We start from the raw sequence: 26,222 nt of genomic DNA, 5'->3' as shown, positions 1-26,222 counted from the left end.
ATCAGCGGAATGTGGGAACCCTGCACACGGGCAAGGATCAACACATGTCTCGTGGGCCGCACGCAGAACCCAGATGGGTCGCATGTGACCCCTGGGCCGCAGGTCATCCAATATTGAGTTACAGGAACCTTTCCCAGCAGCAGATGAGGAATGTTCACAGGTGGGAACCTGCAACTGGCAGGGTATTTGGGCAAAACCTGTATCACAACAACCTTTGTACGTGAGTAATATGGAAAGTGAGATAAGGTGCAAACGTGTCAATAACTGATTATTGCTCCATTTATACTACATATATAAAGGCTGTCAGGGGTCAGTGCGGGGAACAAGCAGTAACAGTCTCCAGGAACTTACATTGTTTCCCAATTCCAGTCTGCAAGTGATTTGAAACTCCATCACAGAGAGACAGGTTACAATTGTCTAATTCTCGATTCCAGTTTGCAGTCACTGATCGATAATGGGAGAAGTAAGTTTGTCTTTTACATTTTTGATCTTTCCCAGTTTTAACATGTTTAACCTCAGCTCTGGATTGTGTCTAACAGGCTTCCTGTTGTTGATAACTGGACCCGGCTGTTTAACTCTATAAATGTTCTCATTAATCCAATATCCCAGAGCCCATTCATTTATCAAATCGGAAATATACGGAGTAAATTGGAACTCACATTGCAATTTAATTTCCTGCCTTGGGTTCGATTCAGGTTTTCCAAGACGTTTTAAGAAATAAATTTAAAGTAACCAATTCATTTTTTTCCAATTAAGGGGCAATTTAGCGTGGCCAATCCACCTACCCTGCACACCTTTTTGGGTTGTGGGATTGAAACCCACGCAGACACGGGGAGAATGTGCAAACTCCACAAGGATAGTGACCCGGGGCCAGGATTGAACCCGGGTCCTCGCCACCTGTGAGGCAGCAGTGCTAACCACTGCGTCACCGTGCCACCCTGGGTTTTCCAAGACTTGTGGATCTATTTTATTTATTCCAGGATTTCCTGGTCATGGATCTTACAGGGACTGAAGAGTCCCTTGTGGAGTCTCGCTGAGGTTTGCAGCTGTAACAGGAATGAGTGACAATGCCAATTCGATTGAATATTTAATAAAGATAACAACCACAACAATAATAATTATTGTAATAAAACTAAAAAACTAAAAGAGAAAGAAAGAAAACTTCATTGAAAGAAGAAAGCACTTTACACATTGTACGATCCCAGCTGAAGTTACGACTCAACGGTCAGCTCTGCAAATGGAATAAATCGTAACTTTTGGATCCCGGTGGTTCCTCACCTCTGCGGCGTCCGCCAACCTCTGTGTTGGGTGACCGCCCTGTCCTCTGCCACACTGGTCACCTCCAGGGCCCACTCCTCGAAGGAGGTGAGGATTCGCAAGGGAGGGAGCGCTGGGGGTCACTTGGAGATTTGGATTGTGGATGCTCCCTGGGGAGGGAGGGGGGGGGGGGGGGGGGGATTGGTGTCTACTCACTCGTGCTATCATAGAATTTACAGTGCAGAAGGAGGCCATCCGTCCCATCGAGTCTGCACCGGCCTCTGGAAAGAGCACCAACTTAAGCCCACCCTATCCCCGTAACCCCACCAAACCTTATTCAATAATAATAATCTTTATTAATGTCACAAGTCGGCTTACATTAACACTGCAATGAAGTTACTGTTAAGGTGGCAGCGTCAAACCTGTGAGGACACCTTAAGTGAACTAATTAACGTTGGATTCCGTTGCCAGTTTCGCTGGACCGAGCGCCCGGAAACTCTTGGCAATTGCAGCTCGCTACACCACTTGGAAATGTTTCCGGAAGATCTCGCCCGGAAAGTGGTTAGTCTGTGGAATTCTCTCCCAGAGAAGAGTCGGGACTGTGGGACATTGAACATATTCACAGATGAGTTAGATGGGTTTCTGATCAACAAGAGAGTTGAGGGGTACGGGGACAGGCAGGAAAGTGGAGTTAAGGGCACATTCAGATCAGACATGATCTTATTGAATGGTGGGAAGTGGAGCAGACTCGATGGGCCGAATGGCCTACCCCACCCCTATTTCTTATGATCATCCCTGTCAGCCCGGTCAGGATCTCACGTTTCAATCAGATCAACTCTCATTCTTCAAAACCCTAAAGAGTAGAGGACCAATCAGCCCTAATCAAGAGGTTTCAGATGATTAAAGGATTCAGTAGGGTCGACAGAGACAAACTATCTCCTCTGGTGCGTGTCGTGTTAATCACCCTGGGGTAACACGGACTGCAACTGGATGCAGTTGTACTTGAAAGTAGACTCCAAACTGTGATGTTAGTTCAATACGCTTTATTGAACTTGTTAAGCAGTGCACACAGTTCGCTGTGGGTTTGACACTCTACTAATCTAAGCTAGCTTACTATAACTAACTAGACCAGACTAGCTCTGAGCCATGTGTAGAAGGTGCAGACTGATATATACACCCTGACTGTCACTACAGTTGTCACCAGTGGAAAGAGGCAGAGTGTTGATGCCTCGTGTGTTTTATAGTAGGAGACCACCTTCCAGTGTTCTGCTTGGTGATTGGTTGTGTTCTGTCCAGTGTGTTGATTGGCTGCACTGGGTGTCTGTCACTGCCTGTCAGTATCTCATTATGTGCATATCATGACAGTGCGGGAATCCAGAACAAAGGTATCTCCTCTCTAACCCTCTCCACATCTCTCTCTCTCTCTCCATTCGCTCTTTCACCAACCTTGAGGGTCACAAGTCCTTGGGCGGGATTCTCCGAAATGGAGACAGTGTTCGCGCCGTCATGAACGCCGTTGAGGTTCACGACGGCGCGAAACGGCTCCTATCCCGACCGATTCAGGGCCCGATAATGGGCTAGGAGCGGCGCCGCGCCATTTACGCGCGCCAGGCCTTGGCGCCGCGGAAATGCGGCGCCACATACATGACGCGGCTGGCGCCGCATAACTTCCGGCACCGGCGTATGCGCGGGTTGGCCGGCGCCAACCCGTGCATGCGTGGTTGCCGTTCTCTCCGAGTCCGCCCCGCAAGAAGATGTCAGACGGATCTTGCGGGGCTGCGGAAGAAAGGAGGTCCTCCTTCAGAGAGGCCGGCCCGACGATCGGTGGGCACCGATCGCGGGCCATACCCCATTTGAGGCCCCCCCCACCGTGCAGGATCCTCCCTCCTCCCCCCAGAGACCACCCCCCCCCCAGCGTTGCCGCTCTGTTCCCGCCGGCAGCGACCAGGTGTGGACGGCGCCGGGGGGAACCCGCCGTTTTGGGCAGGCCGCTCGGCCCATCCGGCACTGAGAATCGTGGGGGTACCGGTGAATCGCCATTTTGGCTGTCTCGGGCGATTCACTGGACCGCGCCGTGCAAAACGCGATTGTGCTGATCTGGCCGCTTCCGTGAATCGCGGGAGGGCTTCAGAACGGCGTGGCGGGAAAATTTGGCGACCCAGGCGATTCTCCCAACTGGCGCGGGAGCGGAGAATCGCGCCCCTTATGTTTATTTATTTGATTTGGAGTCACATCGTCTTTGAAAATGTGACTGTGAAGAACTTTGGGATGTTCAATTGATTGATTGATTTGATCGATTGTCACATGTTCATGTGAAGTACAGTGAAAAGTATTTTTCTGCAGCCAAGGGAACGTACACAGTATATACATAGTAGACAAAAAGAATAAAGAATAAATCAACAGGGTACAACAGAGTAGGGCGTTGTGAACAGAGTTCTTGCAGATAACATAGAACATAGACATAGAACGATACAGCGCAGTACAGGCCCTTCGGCCCACGATGTTGCACCGACATGGGAAGTCAAAAAACAAAAGCCATCTAACCTACACTATGCCATTATCATCCATATGCTTATCCAATAAACTTTTAAATGCCCTCAATGTTGGCGAGTTCACTACTGTTGCAGGTAGGGCATTCCACGGCCTCACCACTCTTTGCGTAAAGAACCTACCTCTGACCTCTGTCCTATATCTATTACCCCTCAGTTTAAGGCTATGTCCCCTCGTGCTAGCCATTTCCATCCGCGGGAGAAGGCTCTCACTGTCCACCCTATCTAACCCCCTGATCATTTTGTATGCCTCTATTAAGTCTCCTCTGAACCTTCTTCTCTCTAACGAAAACAACCTCAAGTCCATCAGCCTTTCCTCATAAGATTTTCCCTCCATACCAGGCAACATCCTGGTAAATCTCCTCCGCACCCGTTCCAAAGCTTCCACGTCCTTCCTATAATGAGGTGACCAGAACTGTACGCAATACTCCAAAGGCAGCTGTACCAGAGTTTTGTACAGCTGCAACATGACCTCCTGACTCCGGAACTCAATCCCTCTACCAATAAAGGCCAAAACTCCATAGGCCTTCTTCACAACACTATCAACCTGGGTGGCAACTTTCAGGGATCTATGTACATGGACACCTAGATCCCTCTGCTCATCCACACTTCCAAGAATTTTACCATTAGCCAAATATTCCGCATTCCTGTTATTCCTTCCAAAGTGAATCACCTCACACTTCTCTACATTAATCTCCATTTGCCACCTCTCAGCCCAGCTCTGCAGCTTATCTATGTCCCTCTGTAACCTGTTACATCCTTCCGCACTGTCGACAACACCACCGACTTTAGTGTCGTCTGCAAATTTACTCACCCACCCTTCTGCGCCCTCCTCTAGGTCATTGATAAAAATGACAAACAGCAACGGCCCCAGAACAGATCCTTGTGGTACGCCACTTGTAACTGAACTCCATTCTGAACATTTCCCATCAACCACCACCCTCTGTCTTCTTTCAGCTAGCCAATTTCTGATCCACATCTCTAAATCACCCTCAATCCCCAGCCTCCGTATTTTCTGCAATAGCCTACCGTGGGGAACCTTATCAAACGCTTTGCTGAAATCCATATACACCACATCAACTGCTCTACCCTCGTCTACCTGTTCAGTCACCTTCTCAAAGAACTCGATAAGGTTTGTGAGGCATGACCTACCCTTCACAAAGCCATGCTGACTATCCCTGATCATATTATTCCCATCTAGATGATTATAAATCTTGTCTCTTATAATCCCCTCCAAGGACTTCCGGCTGCGGCGATGACCAGCTAAGCCGCACGTTTCAGCTCGAACGGACCTTCGGGCTCTTTTAAGAGCCCCAACGGGGAATTTTTTCGGGACGAAACCCGGTGTGGGGTGAGACAACAGGGAGTCCCCCCCAACAAAAAAGAAAAATATCTTTGCGGCAAGATCGCGAAGAATCCTCGAGGACAGGGGCAGAAGGAAAAAGGAGCAAGATGGCGGCGGAGAGAGCCCAGGCAACATGGGGGCCGGACCAAGACGAATTTTTGAGACGGTGTGTGGAGCTGCTTAAGAAGGAGGTGCTGGCCCTGATGCTACAAGCAATTAAGGGGCTTAAGGAGGCACAAAAGACCCAGGAGATGGAGCTCCGCGTGATGGAGCAGAAGGTGACGGACAACGAGGACGAGATCCTGGGCCTGGCGGTCAAAACGCAGACGCACGAGGCGCTCCACAAAAAGTGCATTGAAAGGATTGAAGTCCTAGAAAACAGATCACGGAGAAAGAACCTTCGGATCCTGGGTCTCCCCGAGGAAGTGGAAGGAGCGGACGGCGGGGCTTACGTGAGCACGATGCTACGCTCGCTAATGGGAGCTGAGGCCCCCTCGGGCCCCTTGGAAGTGGAAGGGGCCCATCGGGTCCCTGCGAGGAGACCAAAGGCGGGTGAACCACCTAGGGCGACGATCGTGCGATTCCATCGCTTCAATGACAGAGAGGTGGTTCTGAGATGGGCCAAAAAGGTACGAAGTAGTAGATGGGAGAATGCGGTGGTACGGGTGTACGAGGATTGGAGTGCGGAGGTAGCGAGAAGGAGGGTGAGTTTTAATCGAGCCAAGGAGGTGCTACACAAGAAGGTGAAGTTTGGGATGTTGCAGCCGGCGCAACTGTGGGTCACGCACCAGGAGAGGCATCACTACTTCAAAACGGCGGAAGAAGCATGGAACTTCATTAAAAACGAGAAACTGGATCAGAACTGAGGGACTGATGTTGGAGGGGAAACGACAATGCTGATGTATATAGAGATGTAAATTGGGGAGGGGGGGGGCACTAAGAAATGTGGGCGCCGGTGGGGGGGGGAAGAAGAGACATAGGCGGGGGATGGGGAATGGGAGTGGGGCGGCAGAGGGAGCTGCGCCACGGGGGGCGGGACGGCTCTAGAGAACACGGGGCTTATTGTTCTTGTTCCCGCGCCAGAAAGATGATGGCGGGAAGATAGGTGCAAGGTAGATGGGAGTTCCCCACACAGGGGGGGTCAAGGAGAGAGCGGGAGAAGCCGGGGTCAGTTGAAGTCAGCTGACTTTCGGAAGCAATATGGGGGGAGTAATCATGCTAGATGGGGATCTAGCGGGGGGGGGGGGGGGGAGGAGGATAACTGGGTTGCTGCTGCAGAGATCGAAGAGGAACTGGTAAAAGAAAAGGTGGTCGGGGCGGGAATGCGCCGCCTGGGGAACGGGTGGGTGCGCGGAACCGGGACGTGGGACTGGCCTAGAGAGGGTGATGGCTAGTCGACAGGGGAGGGGGGCAGGCAGCCCCCCAGTTCGGCTGATCACGTGGAACGTGAGAGGCCCAAATGGGCCGATTAAAAGGGCCCGAGTGTTCGCGCACTTGAAAGGATTGAGGGCAGACGTGGCCATGCTTCAGGAGACGCACCTGAAGGTGGCGGACCAAGTTAGGTTAAGGAAAGGATGGGTGGGACAGGTGTTCCACTCAGGGTTGGATGCAAAGAACAGAGGGGTGGCCATACTGGTGGGGAAACGGGTGTCATTCGAAGCTAGGAACATTGTAGCAGACAGCGGAGGCAGATATGTGATGGTGAGTGGCAGACTGGAAGGAATGGAGGTCGTGTTGGTTAACGTATATGCCCCGAATTGGGATGATGCGGGATTTATGAAGCGGATGCTGGGACGTATCCCGGACGTGGAGGTAGGAAACCTGATAATGGGGGGGGGGGGGGGGACTTCAACACCGTGTTGGATCCAGGGTTAGATAGATCTAGATCTAGGACCGGAAGAAGGCCGGCAGCGGCCAAGGTGCTTAGGGGGTTTATGGACCAAATGGGGGGAGTGGATCCGTGGCGATTTGTTAGGCCGATGGCCAAAAAGATCTTCTTCTCCCATGTTCACAAGGTGTACTCCCGGATAGATTTCTTTGTTTTGGGAAGGTCACTGATCTCGAGGGTGGAAGGAACTGAGTACTCAGCCATAGCTGTTTCGGATCATGCCCCACACTGGGTGGACCTGGAACTAGGAGAGGAGAGGGAGCAGCGTTCACTCTGGCGACTGGATGTGGGATTACTGGCGGATGAGGGAGTCTGCGGAAGGGTGCGGGGATGTATCGAAAGGTACCTGGAGGCCAATGACGACGGGGAGGTCCGAGTGGGAGTAGTATGGGAAGCACTAAAGGCGGTGGTCAGAGGAGAGCTGATCTCCATCAGGGCCCACAAGGGGAAAATAGAGGCCAAGGAAAGGGAAAGACTACTGGGGGAGATCTTGAGGGTAGATAAAGAATACGCGGAGGCCCCGGATGAAGGACTATACAGGGAGAGGCGACGACTCCAGACGGAGTTCGACCTGTTGACCACAAGGAGGGCGGAGGCATAGTGGAGGAAGGCACAGGGGATGAGATATGAATATGGGGAAAAGGCGAGTCGCCTGTTGGCCCATCAGCTGCGAAAGAGGACAGCGGCGAGGGAGATAGGGGGAATTAGGGATGAAATGGGAGCTACGGTGCGGAGAGCAGGGAAGATAAACAAGGTGTTTAAGACCTTTTACGAGAGACTATATAGGTCCCAACCCCCGGAGGGAAAAGAGGAGATGCGGCAGTTTTTGGACCAATTAAGGTTTCCGAGGGTGGAGGAGCAGGGGGTGGAAGGCCTGGGGGCGCCGATTGGGGTGGACGAGGTTACCAAGGGGCTGGGGAACATGCAGGCAGGGAAGGCCCCGGGACCAGATGGGTTCCCGGTGGAATTCTATAGAAAATATGTGGACTTGTTGGCCCCGCTGCTGGTAAGGACCTTTAACGAGGCCAGAGAAGGGGGACCCTACCCCCGACAATATCGGAGGCAACGATATCGCTAATCTTGAAGCGGGATAAAGATCCGCTGCAGTGCGGGTCCTATAGGCCTATCTCACTGCTAAATGTGGACGCCAAGTTGCTAGCAAAGGTGCTGGCAACGAGGATAGAGGATTGTGTCCCGGGGGTGGTGCACAAAGACCAGACAGGGTTCGTAAAGGGGAGACAACTAAATGTCAACGTGCGACGGCTATTAGGGGTGATAATGATGCCCCCAGCAGAGGGGGAGGCAGAGATAGTGGCGGCAATGGACGCAGAGAAGGCATTTGATAGGGTGGAGTGGGAGTATCTATGGGAGGTGCTGAGGAGGTTCGGGTTCGGGGACGGATTTGTCAGCTGGGTTAAACTCCTCTATGGGGCCCCAACGGCAAGTGTGGTCACAGGTCGGCAAAGGTCGGAGTATTTTCGACTACACAGGGGAACAAGACAGGGATGCCCGTTGTCCCCATTACTGTCCACGTTGGCAATTGAACCACTGGCCATAGCGCTGAGAGACTCCAGAAAATGGAGAGGGGTGATTAGAGGGGGAGAGGAACACCGAGTGTCACTCTACGCGGATGACCTACTGTTGTATGTGACGGACCCAGTGGGGGGGGTGACAGAGGTCATGCAGGTATTGAGGGAGTTTGGAGATTTCTCGGGATATAGGCTTAACATGGGAAAGAGTGAGCTATTTGTGATACACCCTGGGGACCAGAGTAGAGGGATAGATGGCCTACCACGAAGGAGAGTGGAAAGAAACTTCCGATACCTGGGGATTCAGATAGCCAGGAGCTGGGGAACCTTACACAGACTCAATCTGACACGGCTGGTGGAACAAATGGAAGAGGATTTCAAAAGGTGGGACATGCAGCCGCTGTCACTGGCGGGCAGAGTGCAGGCAATTAAGATGATGGTCCTCCCGAGGTTCCTATTTGTGTTCCAATGTCTCCCTATACTGATCACTAAGGCCTTCTTTAAAAAAATAGATAGGAGCATCACGAGCTTCGTGTGGGCAGGGAAGGCCCCGAGGGTAAGGAGGGGGTTCCTACAACGTAGCAGAGACAGAGGGGGACTGGCGTTGCCGAATTTGGGCGACTACTACTGGGCCGCCAACGTGGCGATGATTCGTAAATGGATGATAGAGGGAGAGGGAGTGGCGTGGAAAAGGTTGGAGATGAAATCCTGCAAAGGGACGAGTTTAAAAGCGCTGGTGACGGCGCCACTACCGCTCTCCCAAAAATAATTTACCATGAACCCAGTGGTGGCGGCAACATTAAGTATCTGGGGGCAATGGAGGCGACAGAGGGGTGTGCTGGGAGCCTCGGTGTGGTCCCCGATCAGGAACAACCATAGGTTTGCCCCAGGGAGGCTGGACGGAGGATTCCAGAACTGGCACCGGGTAGGAATCAGGAGAGTGGGAGATTTATTTATAGACGGGACGTTTACGAGCTAGGGAGCGCTTGAGGAAAAGTATGAGCTGCCCCGGGGAAATTTCTTTAGATATATGCAGGTAAGAGCGTTCACAAAACAAATGGTGAGGGAATTTCCGCTGCTCCCGACACAAGGGATCCAGGACAGGGTGCTTTCGGGGGTGTGGGTCGGGGAGGGCAAAGTGTCAGAGATATACCGGGAGATGAGAGAAGAGGGGGAGGAGTTGGTGGGCGAACTGAAGGGAAAATGGGAAGAAGAGCTCGGGGAGGAGATTGAGGAGGGTTTGTGGGCTGATGCCCTAAGCAAGGTAAATTCCTCTTCCTCGTGTGCCAGGCTTAGCCTGATCCAATTTAAGGTGCTGCATAGAGCACACATAACGGGAGCAAGGTTGAGCAGGTTCTTCGGAGTAGAGGACAACTGTGGGAGGTGCGGGGGAAGCCCGGCGAACCACACACATATGTTTTGGTTGTGTCCGGCACTGGAGGGGTATTGGAGGGGAGTGACAGGAGTGATCTCGAAGGTGGTGAAGGTCCGGGTCAAGCCAGGCTGGGGGTTAGCTATATTTGGAGTAGCGGATGAGCCGGGAGTGCAGGAGGCGAAAGAGGCCGATGTCGTGGCCTTTGCGTCCCTAGTAGCCCGGCGTAGGATTTTACTCATGTGGAAGGAAGCGAAACCCCCCGGACTGGAGGCCTGGATAAACGATATGGCGGGGTTCATAAAACTAGAGCAGATGAAGTTTGCGCTGAGAGGATCGGCTCAAGGGTTCACCAGACGGTGGCAACCGTTCCTCGACTACCTAGCGGAACGTTAGAGGGAAGATAGATGACCAGCAGCAGCAACTCGGGGAGCGGGGGGTGGGGGGGGTAAACTGTTTGGGTTTTTGGAGGGGGAGAGGGGGCGGGGGGGAGTATTACTTTGTGTTATTTGGTTCGCTTACCATGTTAGTTACACAATGTTGTGTTGCAGTTATCATGTTACCTTTATTTATTTTTTTTGATTTGTAAGGGAAAAAATGGTGTTTGAAAACTCTAATAAAATATATTTTTAAAAAATAATAAATAATCCCCTCCAAGACTTTACCCACAACAGACGTGAGGCTCACCGGTCTATAGTTGCCGGGGTTGTCTCTGCTCCCCTTCTTGAACAAAGGGACCACATTTGCTATCCTCCAGTCCTCTGGCACTATTCCTGTAGCCAATGATGACATAAAAATCAAAGCCAAAGGCTCAGTAATCTCTTCCCTGGCTTCCCAGAGAATCGTAGGATAAATCCCATCAGGTCCCGGGGACTTATCTATTTTCAGCCTGTCCAGAATTGCCAACACCTCTTCCCTACTTACCTCAATGCCATCTATTCTAATAGCCTGGGTCTCAGCATTCTCCTCCACAACATTCTCTTTTTCCTGAGTGAATACTGACGAAAAATATTCATTTAGTATCTCGCCTATCTCTTCAGACTCCACACACAACTTCCCATCCCTGTCCTTGACTGGCCCTACTCTTACCCTAGTCATTCGCATATTCCTGACATACCTATAGAAAGCTTTTGGGTTTTCCTGATAACAGATCAGTCCGAGGGAGAGTTGTTGAGGAGTCTTGTAGCTGTGGGGAAGAAGCTGTTCCTATGTCTGGATGTGCGGGTCTTCAGACTTCTGTACCTTCTGCCTGATGGAAGGGTCTGGAAGAAGACAATGCCTGGTTGGGAGGTGTCTCTGATACTGCTGTCTGCCTTCCTGAGGCAGCGGGAGGTGGAGACAGAATCAATGTGGGGGTGCAAGCTTGTGTGGTGCGTTGGGCTGAGTTCACCACACTCTGCAGTTTCTTGCGATCTTGAACCGAGCAGTTGCCATACCAGGCTGTGATGCAGCCGGATAGGATGCTCTCTATCGCACATCTGAAGAAGTTTGTGAGAGTCGATGCAGACATGCCAAATTACTTTCGCTTTCCGTTAAAGGTTCTAAATAAATGCAATTTGTCAGAGCAGTTGTTATTCTGGACCGTAACTGCAGGAACTTCACTTTCAAATGGTCACGTTGATTTCTAGTGTAAACCCCGTCTTCTTCCAGTCATCTTCTCAACCCAGACCTGGAGATTTGATTGAAATATTCCGAGGTGCCTACCAACACTGGGCTATCTATATCGGAAATGGATATGTCATTCACTTAACTTCAGGTAAAGGCTACTGAATTTTTCTACTTAGATTCAATGATCTTTTCTATTGACAGAATAAAATTATGAACCTGAAGTCTGTCCATAATCCATTATTTCCAATGGAGACTGCCTATGTAAACATCACACTGTAATTACAATATTTCACCAGTGGAGGTGCTGCTGTGTCACCATTGGAAAGAGGGTGTAATTACAGTGACACCGTTCTGAGACCCTGGGCTGGATTCTCCAATCCCCGACGCTGGAATCGCATTCGGCGAGGGGAGCGGAGAATCCCTGATGACACCCAAATTGGGGGGCCGCTTTCGCGATGCTCCGCCTTACCCACAGCCTCAGGACATTGCCTGAGGCCCCCCCCCGCCGATGCGCCGTCCCCAACCAGCCAAGTTCCCAACGGCGTGGGGCACTGTGGTCTCACCCGTCGTGAACTCCGTGTGGCGGCTGCAGACTCATTCCAGGGCCGGCACAGTCCGGGGAGGGCCGATCCGCAGGCAGGGGGGGTTTCATTCAGGGCTGGGTGCACTGTGGAGAGTGAGGGGGGGCCCGTTGCGCGCGAGCAGCCGAAGGGGGTACTATCTTTGCGGTCCAGGTCCGTGGGCTGAGTCCGCCATGAACCCCCTCGCGCCGCCACGGACCCGGCAATGCTCCGGGACGTGTCGGCAGCTAGAGCTGGGAGCTCTACGCTGCCTGGCTGCTAGCCCCTCCTTCCTTCGCCAATGGCGGCAAATGTCTTGACATCAAGTTCTGGAATTCCCTCCCTAAACCCCTGCAGCGGACACAAGTGATGGAACCAGTGGGATGTTGTGACCTTACTCCCAATTATTTTGAGGTCAGCATTAATTAGACTGCATGCAGGTAAACTGGCTCAATGTGGGAATGACCTCCCCGCACTCCCTTCCTCTAGCCTGTCTCTGCTACTGTCTGAGTCCACGCTGACTAACTTTAAACCCTCTGTGAGTAATGTTAACCTCAGCTCCCTGAACTCAATAACCCAGCTTTGACAGAATCGTCCAGACTGGAAACGTTTGCTCCCTTCTCTCTCCCCAGAGGCTGTCAGACCTACTGAGATTGTCCAGTATTTTCTGTTTTTGTTTTAGATTCCAGCATCCACAGTAATTTGCTTTTATCAATAACCCAGCTCTTCATTTCACTCCTCGTTGATACACCTTGGGATATTTAGTCTTAAAGGTAGCAGCGAACTAACTTGTAACTAATGGAGGCTTTTAATCAACTTCAGTAACACATTCCCTTTAACTGTAACTAACCCACAGCCCATCCCTCTAACTGTAAAGACCCTGGATATTCAAACAACCTCAATAAACACTAAAAAAAAGCAAACACGTGTGTGGAATCTGAAACAGAAAATGCTGGAAGAACGCAGGTCTGGCAGCTTCTGTGGTGATAGACTGACCACCAACATTCATTACAAAGCCTACCGACTCCCACAGCCACCTCAGAATCACAGTATAATGCAGTGCAGAAGAGGCCCTTTGGTCCACCGCCACATGAAAGACCCTGACCTGCCCATCTAATCCCATTTGCCAGCACATGGCCCACAGCCTTGAATGTTAAGACGTTTCAAGTACTCACCCAGGTACTTCTTAAAGGATGTCAGGTCACCCGCCTCTACACCCTCCCAGGCAGTGCATTCCAGACCATCACCAACCTCTGGGTAGAAAAGGTTTGAACTCAAACTCCCCCTAAGCCTCCTGCCCCTAACCTTGAACTTGTGTCCCCCTCATAACTGTCCCTTGAACTAAGGGGAACAGCTGCTCCCTATCCATGCCCCTCATAATCTTGTACACCTCGATCAGGTCGCCCCTCAGTCTTCTCTGCTCCAGAGAAAATAACCCAAGCCTATCCAATCTCTCTTTATAACTTAAATGTTCCATCCCAGGCAACATCCTGGTGAATCTCCTCTGCACCCCCTCCAGTGCAATCACATCCTTACTGTAATGTGGCGACCAGAATTGCACACAGTACTCCCGCTGTGGCCTCACCAAAGTTCTATACAACTCCAACAGGACCTCCCTGCTTTTGTAATCCATGCCTCGATTGATAAAGGCAAGTGTTCCATATGCCTTTTTCACCTCCCTATTAACCTGCCCTTCTGCCTTCAGAGATTTATGGACAAACACGCCAAGCTCCCTCTGTTCCTCGGAACGTCCCAGTGTCAGGCCGCTCATTGAATATTTCCTTGTTAAACTGCTGCTTCCAAAATGTATCAGCTCGGACTTTTCAGGGTTAAATTCCATCTGCCACGTTTCTGCCCATTTGACCATCCCGTCTGTATCTTCCTGTAGCCCGGGACTCTCAGCCTCACTGTTAACCACCCGGCCAATCTCTGTGTCATCCGCAATCTTACTGATCACACCCCCCCCCCCCCCCCCCCCCCACACATAGTCATCTATGTTGTTTATATAAATGATGAATAATAGGGGGCCCAGCACAGATCCCTGTGGTCCGACACTGGACACTGACTTCCAGTCACTAAAGCAGACGTCTGTCATCACCGTTCTTGTCTCCTACAGCTCAGCCAATTTGAATCCACCTTATCAAGTTACCCTGGGACCACATTAGTTGTTCTCCAGTTCTCTGGCACCTCCCCGGTGGCCAGGGAGGAATTAAAGATTTGGGGTCAGATCCCCTGCAATCTCCTCCCTCGCACCCCACAGCATCCTGGGACACAATTCATTCGGACCTGAAGATTTGTCCACTTTTAAGCCTGCCAGCACCTCCGAAACCTTGTCACCCCCAATTTCAATGTGCCCAAGAAACTCCTAGTCTCCCTGAGGTACTATCAATAATGATGCTTAGAGATTAAACTGTAAAGAAGGCTTTATTAGGCTAATAACTATGCTACAGATTTGGACGAGAGCTGACTGCTATACAGACCATGAGGCAGGCCTTTATGTATGGCTCCCAGATGGGCGGAGCCAGAGGCGGAGTCCCCAGGGTTCCAAGCCTGGTCTTAAAGGGGACATCACCTTACATGATGATAAGGCAGTAACCGTTCATCACATTCGCCCCCTGTTTAAAAAGGAGTCCGGCGGGGATGAAGTGCCATCATAGGTCCATCCGTCTCGGCGGCCGGATCGTCCTCCTCGATCTCCTCAGTTCGGGCGATGGTGCGGCGGTCACGGACGTCCCGGTTGAGGGCACATCCGGGAGCACAGCGGTCGGAGCTTCGGTCCGGGTCGGGGCAGAGGAACTAGGCAGGGCCGGGGGTAGCGGAGCCGGCGCCGGCGGGGTGTGTAAAGGGGGGGGGGGGGCGCACGGTAGGAGCTCACCAACGGGTGGTAGGGCCGGAAGGGGGTGTTGTATGGGGCGACGGGTCCTGCAGGGGAGCGGCGCGGGAAGGGGCGTCTGTGGTGGAGGATCCAGCGGGCGCCAGATCCCGGAGGGAAACCGTATCTTGCCTGCCGTCGGAGTACTCCACGTAGGCGTAACTGGGGTTGGCGTGGAGCAGTCGGACCTTTTCAACTAGGGGGTCCGTTTTATGGCTCCTCGCGTGCCTCCGGAGAAGAACAGGTCCCGGAGCCGTCAGCCAAGGTGGAAGCGAGACCCCGGAGGTAGACTTCCTGGGGAAGAGAAACAATCGCTCATGAGGGGTCTCATTTGTGGCCGTGCAGAGGAGTGACCTAATGGAGTGTAGGGCATCGGGTAGGACCTCCTGCCAGCGGGTGGTTGGGAGATTTCTCGACCGCAGGGCCAGAAGGACAGCCTTCCACACGGTCGCGTTCTCCCTCTCCATCTGCCCGTTTCCCCGTGGGTTATAGCTGGTCGCTCTGCTCGAGGCGATGCCTTTGCTGAGCAGATACTGACGCAGTTCATCGCTCATGAACGATGTACCCCGGTCGCTGTGGATATAAGCAGGGGAACCGAACAGGGTGAAGATGCTGTGCAGTGCCTTAATCACCGTGGCTGAGGTCATGTCGGTGCAGTGAATGGCGAATGGGAAACGGGAGAACTAACATGGCTAACCCGAAAGACTGCTGGGAAAAGCAGCTAACAAGACACACGAAGGCAGCTGCAGACAGGTTTGCATATTCACCTCTGGGAACGTAGCCCAGATCGATACTCAGGGCTATCAACAGCCCTTCAACACAGGTATCCGCAGTTTCATTCAGGACTGTTTACACCTAATCAACTCAGACATCCAGTTAAATCGGCTATCCCCGGGAACAATTGCAACATATTAGCAATTGAATATCGGGCCAGACCTGTCGGCGCCTGCAGTGGCCGAAACAAAGACAGGTGAGCGACCACCCCCCAATCGGGGAATCGCCTCACCATTGGACACATCGACCCCAGAGACTGGGGACAGAATCCAATCACTTGGGACTCAGGGTCAAGGCCCGCCCCGGGAGGCGGGAAGCCCCTGGGCCCTATAAAAGTAAAGGTCCAAGTTCAGATCTCTCTCTCTCTCATCTTCGCCTGCTCGAGACCTTCGGAAGACCAGCCACCGGCAGCAGTAAGTTTGAATTCAACAATCGCTATCCGGTAGAGACACCTAGCCACCGACCTGTAGCAGCCCTTTTGAATCCCGCGGGCCAGATTTGATTGGACAAGCCATTCGTTTCCCTGACCTGGTGGGCTCTTCCTAAGTTAAGTATTGGCCAGTAGTGATAGGTTTGTTATATAGAAAGTAGTATTAGGGTATTAATATTGCTTGTTGTATATAATAAATGACCGTTGTTTTAATCCTTACTAAGCGGTGGGCTGTATTATTAATCATAACCTGAACTTGAACCACGTGGCGGTATCATAAAGATACCTGGCGACTCATGAGCAAAGGTGACCTAAACAGAGCAAATAGACTAAAGCTAGAAAGAGCAACACTTCTTTACACCCGTACTCCTCACTGTTCAAGGCCCCAAACACTCCTTTGAGGTGAAGCAATACTTTGTTTGCACCTCCCTCCATTTGGTACACTGGATTCGCTGCTCCCATTGTCCGCGTGTCTCTCCTCGGCCTGCTGCAATGCTCCAGTGAAGCCAACGCAAACTGGAGGAGCAGCACCTCATCTTCCAATTAGGCACCTTACAGCCCCTGGGCTCAACACTGAGTTCAACAACTTTAGACTAGGAACTTTCTCCTCCATCTTGACATTTTCTTTAATATCCCAAACAATTTTTGCCGCAATGCAAATCGCCTCCACTTTACTGGGGCCATTTGTCACGTGTTCCTCAGTTTTGCTTTCACTGGGCACTGACCTTTATGCTCCCGTCAACACATTCTGATATCTTACATCATGGCAACTCCTAGCACCTTCCTCTGGCATGAATGCTTCATCTGTCTCGTGACCACACATCTTTGTTTCAACCTCTTCCACCAATCACTGATATTCTACTCTGCTCCACCCTCTCTTGTACAGTAAATAATATTTCTCTGTCTTTATCTCTGGCGAAGTCAAACGGACTTGAAACGTTCGATTCTGGCAGAGCAGGCTCGAAGGGCTGAATGGCTTCCTCCTGCTTCTATTTTCTGTGTGTGTTCGCTTGGTTTTCTCTCCCCACAGATGCTGCCAGACCTGATGAGTTGTTACAGAATGTTTTTAAACTCAATAAACTGTTCCATTAATATATCAAAACAGTCTCAATAAACTGCTGCTTTAATACATTTTCTAGATGGAGGATCTGGTGAAACATCGAGCAATGTAATGTCCAGTTCTACAATATTTGCTGTGGTTAAAAAAGAGCGTCTCTCTGCAGTAGCTGGATCCTGTAAATACCGTGTCAACAACACGGCTGATCAGATCAGGAACAGGTTACCTGTTCGCCAGATACTACAAAATGCCGAAGCGCAAGTTGGAAACAGACAGAAGTATAACGTAACAGCAGCAAACTGTGAACACTTTGTCAAATGGCTTCGTTACGGGAAAGCTGAATCGAGGCAGGTGAGTGAGTCAATCCCATAATCCACAGGTAATTATAGACTAGCAGGATCTTCTGGTCATGGACATTCTTCCATCTGTTGCTGAACAAGGAGACATCTGAGCAGTTACAGCAGCCCCAGGAGGAAGGGTGAGAGTGACACCACCCCACTGATGTAGAAACCCCGTTATTAAATCTGACTCCAGCTCAGATAACTGGCACTGTGTGAACTATAGAAGGTAGTGTAGTCAGGATCTGTGTGGGTCACAGGGGATGAGCGACCACAGGAAGATCGGGAAGGTGTCAAATCGCTGAAGGTTGAGGTTGCAGACGGGGTCTTGTTATGTATTTATATTTATTCCTCTGAGCTTCACAAAGCTCTGCTCTGTTATGTATTGCTGTATTCACCAGAAATGATGTCAGCAGTCACTCGCGCGGGGAAAGAGGCTGAGATGAAGCAGCCACCTAAGTGAACACACACCTGTAAATAAAGCTCGTTGTTTTTAACCCTCGGTGCTCCCGAGTGTCACTCTCTGATATACAAAAGCACCCATGGACCAGTTGAACCAGGAACATTCCTCGTCACAATGGACGTCTCAGCACTCTATACCAGCATCCCCCATGACGACGTGTAGCCACTTAAAATGGCTAACTCCCGATTCAAAATGGCGAACGGCAAAGGCTAATGGGAAAATCAGCCAACAGGACAAAAACGAGAAGCTGCAGGTTGACTGTGTATTCACCTCTGGGAAGGCCAGACAAGATCGATACCAGTAACCATCAGCATAACAAAACACCAGCCATCTGCATACTAATGAGCAATCCCCGGGAACAATGAGCAACATTTAGACACACAAAGCCAAACCAGACTCTTGGGCGCCAGCAGAAGGCGACACAAAGGGAGGTGAACGACCACCTCAAGACCGCCCATCGATCAGGGAACCGCTCCAGCATTGGAGAAAATCGAACCAAGTGATTGGGACAAAGTCCAATCACTTGGGACCAGGTACAGGGTCCGCCCCGAAAGGCGGGAAGCCCCTGGGAACTATAAGAATTGAGCCCAAGTTCAAGTCGCTCTCTTCTCTTCAACTGCCCTCCACCAGCACTCTGCTCTTCAACAGCCGCTTAAAACAGTAAGTCTTACTTCAACGCTCGCTACGAGATAGGTGGTCCTAGCTACCAACCTGTACCAACTTCGAATCCCGCAGGCTCAGAACCCGAACGAAAGGCCATTCATTTCCCTGACCTGGTGGGCCAGTTCCAAGTTAAGTATAGGCCTGTTAGTCGTAGAAGTAGCTTAGACGTAGAATTTATGCATGAGTAGTGATTACTGTGTATAATAAATGTGCTTTGATTTAAATCTTACTAAGCGGTGTATTGGATTATTGATCATTACTCGGACTTGAACCACGTGGCGGTATCATAAAGATACCTGGCGACTCAAGAGCAAAGGTAATAAAACAGAGCAATTAAACTAAGGCCAAGTTAGCAACAGACGGCATTGCTGCAACAGCCTCAGTGCTCAACACCGACAACTGCCAATCTCCAGACGCAATTCTGCAACTCATCCGCTTCATTCTGGATCACAACGTCTTCACCTTCGACAACAAGTTCTTCATCCAGACGCATGGAACAGCCATGGGGACCAAATTTGCACCCCAATACGCCAACATCTTCATGCACAAGTTTGAACAGGACCTACTCACCGCACAGGACCTTCAACCGACGTTATACACCAGATATATCGATGACATTTTTTTCCTTTGGACCCACGGCGAAGAATCACTGAAACAACTACACGATGACATTAATAAGTTCCATCCAACCATCAGACTCACCATGGACTACTCCCCCAAATCAGTTGCATACTTGGACACACTCGTCTCCATCAAGGACGGTCACCTCAGCACTTCGCTTTACCGCAAACCCACGGATAACCTCATGATGCTCCACTTCTCCAGCTTCCACCCTAAACACATTAAAGAAGCCATCCCCTATGGACAAGCGCTCCGTATACACAGGATCTGCTCAGACGAGGAGGAGCATAACAGACATTGAAAGATGCCCTCGTACGAACGGGATATGGCGCTCGACTCATCGATCAACAGTTCCAACGCGCCACAGGAAAAAACCGCACCGACCTCCTCAGAAGACAAACATGGGACACAACCGACAGAATACCCTTCGTCGTCCAGTACTTTCCCGGAGTGGAGAAACTACGACATCTTCACAGCCTTCAACGTGTCATCGATGAAGATGAACATCTTGCCAAGGTCATCCCCACACCAATACTTGCCTTCAAACAACCGCGCAACCTCAAACAAACCATTGTTTGCAGCAAACTACCCAGCCTTCAGAACAGTGACCACGACACCACACAACCCTGCCATGGCAATCTGTGCTAGACGTGCCCGATCATCGACATGGATACTACCATTACACGCGAGAACACCACCCACCAGGTACGCGGTACATACTCGTGCGACTCGGCAAACATTGTCTACCTCATACGCTGCAGGAAAGGATGTCCCGAAGCGTGGTACATTGGCGAGATCATGCAGACGCTGCGACAACGAATGAACGGACATCGCGCGACAATCACCAGGCAGGAATGTTCCCTTCCAGTCGGGGAACACTTCAGCAGTCAAGGGCATTCAACCTCTGATCTCCGGGTAAGCGTTCTCCAAGGCGGCCTTCAGGAGGAGCGACAACGCAGAATCGCCGAGTTCCGCACACATGAGTGCGGCCTCAACCGGGACCTGGGATTCATGTCGCATTACATTCATCCCCCACCATCTGGCCTGCAAAATCCTACCAACTGTCCTGGCTTGACACAATTCACACCTCTTTAACCTGGGGTTACCCCATCTCTGGATCTGTAAAGATTTAATCACCTGCTAATGCTCGCATTCCAAGCATTGTCTGGCATCTTTGAATCTGTCTATATATGTGTTTCTGGAACATACCTCTTCATTCACCTGAGGAAGGAGCAGCGCTCTGAAAGCTAGTGACATCGAAACAAACCTGTTGGACTTTAACCTGATGTTGGAAGACTCTTAATATACAAAATAAAAACTGGCGACGAGGGCTTCAAATGATGATTGCCAGCTGCCTGGGAAGAGGAATTTGTCAAAGAAAAGCTGGGAAAAGAAAATTTAGAGAAGAAGGCTTTTGCATGTGCTCCAGACCGAATGGGCGAGGCGGACGTGAGTAACCATACTCTGCTGCAGTTATAGAGCTGGGTATGTTAAAAAAGAGGCTGAAACTCGGGTTCTTGCCGTGTGTGAAAGAACACTCGAGGTAGCTGCTGGGAACGCATTTCAAAGTGTGCATACAGAAAACCTCCATTCGTAGAGAAAATGGCGGGAGTTGTTCAACTATGATGAAAATGTGGAGCAATGGAGCTCCTATACGGATAATTTTGACTATTTTTCGCAGGCAAACAAAATAGCTGAAGATGTTCTGCTGCCCACTTTCCTGAGCGTGATGGGGGGAAAATGTGTAATCTCCTCCATAGTTTAGTGCAGCCTGAGAAGCCAGGCCCTAAAACGTATGAACACACAGATACGCGTGTGTGTAACCTCACAGTCTCTCTCCCGAGCTCCAAATCTGCCTCCTCATTCTCTTGGGTGAAGATCGATGTGAAATATTCATTTAACACTCTACCGATGTCCTCTAGATCCACCCACAGATTCCCCCCATGGTCCCTAATGGGCTCTACCTTTTCTCAGGTTATCCTCTTCCCACTGATATACTCTTAGAATATCTTGGGATTTTCCCTACTTTTACCAGATAGATTCCTCATATCCCCACTTTGCTCTCCGAATTGCTTTCTTAAGCTCCATCCTACACTTTCTGTACTCCATTAATGCCTCCGCTGATTTCCTTCCCTTGCACTTATTAAAAGTCTCTTTCTTCCTTCTCATTGTATCCTGAATATCTCCGGTTATCCCTGGTTTCTTGGGTTTGTTACTCCTTCCTATTGCCTGAGAGGGAGCATGCTGGGCTTGTACCCTCCACATTTCCACTTTGAACGTCTCCCACTGCTCTTCAGTAGATCTCCCCACCAGTAACTTGTTCCAATCTATCTTGGCCAGATCCTGCCTTATTTTACTAAAGTCGGCTCTCCCCCAATCCAAGACCTTTGCAATTTGTCTATTTCTTTGTCCATAACAAACTGAAATTGTACCATGTTGTGGTCGCTATCACTAAAATGCTTCCCCACCGTCTCATCAACCACCTGTCTGATCAAAATTTGAATGCCACTCTCCAGAGATTGGGGGACTATGGTCTGGGAGTCCGTAAGGACAAGTGTGAGTTCTTCCAATCCTCCAATGAGTATTTGGGACGTGATTGATTCCATGGGTCTTCACAAATCTCATTCAAAGGTTAAGGTTATCACAGAGGTGCCTGTACCTCATATTGTTCACCAGTTACATTCCTTCCTGCGATTGTTGAACAACGGTGGAAGATTTGTTCCAAACTTGGCAACCATTCTGAAACTGTTACATAACCTCTTGTGCCAGAACAAGGAGTGGAAGAGGTCAGATCAATGTAATAATGCTTTCATGCAATCCAAAACAGCGTCACTTAAATCTGAAGCTCTTACGCATGTTGATTTTACTCTACCCCTACAGTTAGCTTGTGATGTGCCCCCTTACAGTGTAGGGGCCGTGCTCGCCCACATCATGCTGCTGAGTGAAGAAAGGCCCATTGCTTTTGGGTCTCGAACATTGAGAGAAGCTGAAAGGAACTATGCCCAGATTGAAAAGGAAGCTTTAGAGATCACCTTTAGAGTAAAGAAATTCCTTCAGTTCCTATATGGGAGAACGTTTAACTTGCTGCCAGACCATCGCCCATTAACAAACATTTTTTGGCCACACACGGGATCTGTCACTTGCAGCAAGTAGAATGCAGAGATGGGCACTGCTTTTGTCTGCACACTTATACCATGAAGTATCGACAATCAAGTCTACATAGGAACACGGATGGACTTTCAAGATTAGCACCAGGTAGTTTGTCAGACTACTCAAATAGGAACATTTTCTACTTTGAACAAGGAGACAATACACCAGTCACTTCTAGACAAGTGAGGAAATACACTCGGAGCGATCCGATACTCCCAGACATGATGGATATGGTATTACGAGGGAAGACTTTAAAACTAGCGCCTAACCTGAAACCCTCCTCCCCCAGGAAATAGAGCTGTCAGTACCATCAGGATGTCCGCTGTGGGGGCTCAGAGTGATCATTCCACCACCATTGAGAAAGTGAGTGTTAGAGAAGCTACATGAGGGCCATTGCACAGTTTTACGTATGAAGGAAAGAGCGAGGCGTTATTTCTGGCGGTCTGGACTGGAAGCAGAAATTAAAGAGAAAGCTGGAATATGTTCCTCTTGTGCAAAGATAAGAAAACTGCCACCCTTAGCAACGCTGCATCCATGGGAATGGCCTGAAGAGGCTTGGCAATGAGTGAATGTGGAATTTGCAGGACCTTTTGAAGGACACATGTTCTTGATGCTCACACCAAGTGGCCAGAGGTCACCGTGATGAAATCTAATTCATCAGAGAAGACTATCGAGAAGTTAGAAGTGTGTAATCGTTTTGGATTCCCTGAACAACTGGTAAGTGACAACAGACCTCAACTTGTCTCACAAGAATACCCAGCAGACAGGCACTAAGGGAATGCACAATAGCTTATTTGTGTTTGTATGAATGGATGTGTTGTTGGAGAAAGTGGTTAGCACTACTGCCTCGTGGCGCCAGGGACCCGGGTTCAATTCCAACCTTGGGTTACTCTGTGGAGTTTGCACGTTCTCCCCGTGTCTGCGTGAGTTTCCTCCGGCTCCTCCAGTTTTCTCCCACAGGTTAGGTTGGATCGGCCATGATCAATTGCCCCTTAGTGCCCAATGGTTATGTGGGGTTACCGGGTTATGGGGGGCTGGGCCTAGGTAGGGTGCTCTTTCAGAGGGTCAGTGCAGACTCGATGGGCTGAATGGCTTCCTTCTGCACTGTAGAGATTCCATGAAAAGGTTGATGTGAGGAATGGTGGGCCATGGTGGCTGGGGCTCCAATCCCTGGTTATTCCAGAGAATGGGAATGGAGAGCGATGACATCTGAACTGGAAGAGGCAGACTGGGAAGGTCACTAGGGGCCATACCTCAGTGACTCGGGAGATTATCTATCGCTGGGTCCCAGAGTCTCTGAAAACATCTTCACTGTGCTGCCTGTTTCTGTCTCTCTGACTGATACAATCTCTTCTCACAGGCAGAAAATGCTGTTGCTGCCGCTGATGCTGTTGGTATTGTTGGTGCTAGCGCGGCCATTATAACTTCCGCGATGCGGCAAACTTAGGTTGTCCTCTTGAACGTTGACAGAAGCACTGACTGATGATTAACCGTATGTATTAAGTTGCTTCATTTTGTTTTTAAAAATTTAGAGTACCCAATTTTATTTTCCAATTAAGGGGCAATTTAGCGTGGCCAATCCACGTATCCTGCACATCTTTGGGTTGTGGGGGTGAGACTACACGGACATGGGGAGAATGTGCAAACTCCACACGGAGAGTGACCCGGGGCCGGGATCCAACCTGGGTCCTCAGCGCCGTGAGGCATCGGTGCTAACCATTGCGCCGCCATTAAGTTGCTTCATAAACTCCATGTTCCCATTTAAATCAACATTCTTTGTAATTATTCATTGAAGAATGTGAATAAATGATCTCCATTAAAGACAGGCCGATATTTCTCGAGTGCCTTTCATAACCTCCCAGTCCCCAGCGGTTCAGTTAATGGCGCTGTTTTGATGTGTACTAACTGTTTGTAATGAAGGGAATGTGACAGCTTCCTTTAGTCTCCAATACTGATCACCAATCCGGAGAATTTCCACAGCATCAGTCTGGCTGGGATATGAAAGGGTTTGTGGCGAGGGAGCTGGTGTTGGGATTAGACCGTGTTGTGAACACTCTGTCCGTGACATTCAATATGGTGCAATCGTATCACATCAGGTGAGAACATCCCAAAATCCACAGGGAATTATAGATTGGCGGGAATCTGGTCTTCCTTTCGTCTTCGAGTCAGCAGCTGCCCATCCAAGAGTCTGAAACATATTGAAAGAAGCAGGTGAGAGGAGTGGGCGAGCGCAGTGGGGGGTGCGGTGGGGTGAATGGCAGAATTCTATCAGTTTAATCAGGAGGGAATTGAGGAACCTGACTGGGGAAATGGGGTGAGGTTAGAATTCCCTGGTTATTCCAGAGAATGGGAATGGAGAGTGGTGACATGTGAGCTGGAAGAGGCAGACTGGGAAGGTCACTAGGGTCCATGTACTCAATGACTCGGGAGATTATCCTTCGCTGGGTCCCAGAGTCTCTGAAATCATCTTCACTGCACTGTCGGTTTCGGTCTCTCTAACTGATACAATCTCTTTCCACAGATCGCCAAATCCCTGCGCTGTGGCTCACAGTCTGTCAATGGCTGCTCTCTCTGCAGTTTGTATTGCTCCTGTCACTGTTGAGGTTACTGTGGAAAATGTGCAAAAACTCTGTTCCAACACATCTCTCAATAATTACTTAGCAATAAAGATGATTTCTCCCGATCTGCCCCAGTCGGAGAGTTTCTGAAGTTGAACCATTTCTCTGGGATTCTATCCATGTAAGGTCAGTACACCACAGGGATGGACAGAAGGACAGAGCGGGGAATTGGAAAGGTGAGTCCGGAACAATATTAACTCACAATAAAGCAACAGGACACTGGGACGCAGGGAGAAACCAGGAAATAGGGGGAGCAGAAACTAACACGGAGAGTTTACGATTCACAAGAAGGAACGGTGACTCCCGGGGATGGATTTCTGGGTTATAGCAGGAAATCCACAAACAACAGCAATCGGGTGGGATATAAACAGAAAATGCTGGAAAATGCTGAGCAAGTCTGGCAGCATCAGTGGAGAATTCTATTTTTAATGCAGATTTCTAGCTTTCAAACTAGTTGGATGGGGTTTGGATGGATATTGATATGGATGACCAGATGTGACAAAGTAATCACCTCTGAGAATCTTATAAGACAGGATCTCCCCCCCTCTGGTTCTGTGACCGATTCTCTTCAATCTGGGCCCCTCTGGTTACCCACTGTCCTGCCAACTGGGAAACACTTTCTCCTCATCGCCTCTCTCCAAACCCTTCCTGATTTTGAACGCCTCCTCGATTAAATCTCCCCTTAACCTTCTCTGCTCTATGGAGAACAATCCCAGCTTCTCGCAGTCTCTCTCCACATTCACTGAAGTCCCTAATCCCTGGGGACATTCTAGAAAATCTCCCTCCGTACCCTCTCTGAATCCTCGACGTCCTTCCTAAAGTGAGGGGTCCAGAATTGGACTGAATTCTCCATTCCGGTTGTAATTGTCCCAGGGTAAATGGTGTTAGAACAAGTTGTAATCACTCGGGTGCATGAACTGCAACAAAGTGAAACCGGATGAACCACCCAGCATCAACCTCGGCAATGGAAATTACATCGGCAAACTCAACCCTGTCGAAGTTCTCCTTACTAACACTTGGGGACCTGTGCTAAACTTGGGAGAGCTGTCTCATAGACTGATCAAGCTTCCGGCTGACATAGTGTTGCGCCACTCTGGGCTAGTGCGCAGTCAATTCCAGCCCTGGAGT

General features: G+C 50.1%; 1 protein-coding gene and 1 long non-coding RNA gene across 2 annotated transcripts; both read left to right on the top strand.

Annotated features, from left to right (window-relative positions):
• The first annotated feature begins 300 nt into the window (after nt 1-300).
• On the top strand, nt 301-18,271 carry LOC140399865 (phospholipase A and acyltransferase 4-like). Its single transcript, XM_072489330.1, has 3 exons — nt 301-463; nt 11,591-11,696; nt 17,324-18,271. The coding sequence occupies exons 1-3, from the start codon at nt 455-457 to the stop codon at nt 17,611-17,613; spliced, it is 405 nt and encodes a 134-aa protein (XP_072345431.1). The 5' UTR covers nt 301-454; the 3' UTR covers nt 17,614-18,271.
• A 4,901-nt stretch (nt 18,272-23,172) lies between these two features.
• LOC140399866 (uncharacterized) lies at nt 23,173-25,191 on the top strand. Its single transcript, XR_011937905.1, has 2 exons — nt 23,173-23,968; nt 24,998-25,191. It is a non-coding gene; the product is annotated as an uncharacterized lncRNA (long non-coding RNA).
• The last annotated feature ends 1,031 nt before the right edge of the window (nt 25,192-26,222 follow it).

This window comes from Scyliorhinus torazame, chromosome 24, assembly GCF_047496885.1.
Source record: "Scyliorhinus torazame isolate Kashiwa2021f chromosome 24, sScyTor2.1, whole genome shotgun sequence".
Taxonomy (NCBI): domain Eukaryota; kingdom Metazoa; phylum Chordata; class Chondrichthyes; order Carcharhiniformes; family Scyliorhinidae; genus Scyliorhinus; species Scyliorhinus torazame.
The sequence above is the reverse complement of the archived record's forward strand: the minus strand, read 5'-3'. Positions and strand labels throughout refer to the sequence as shown.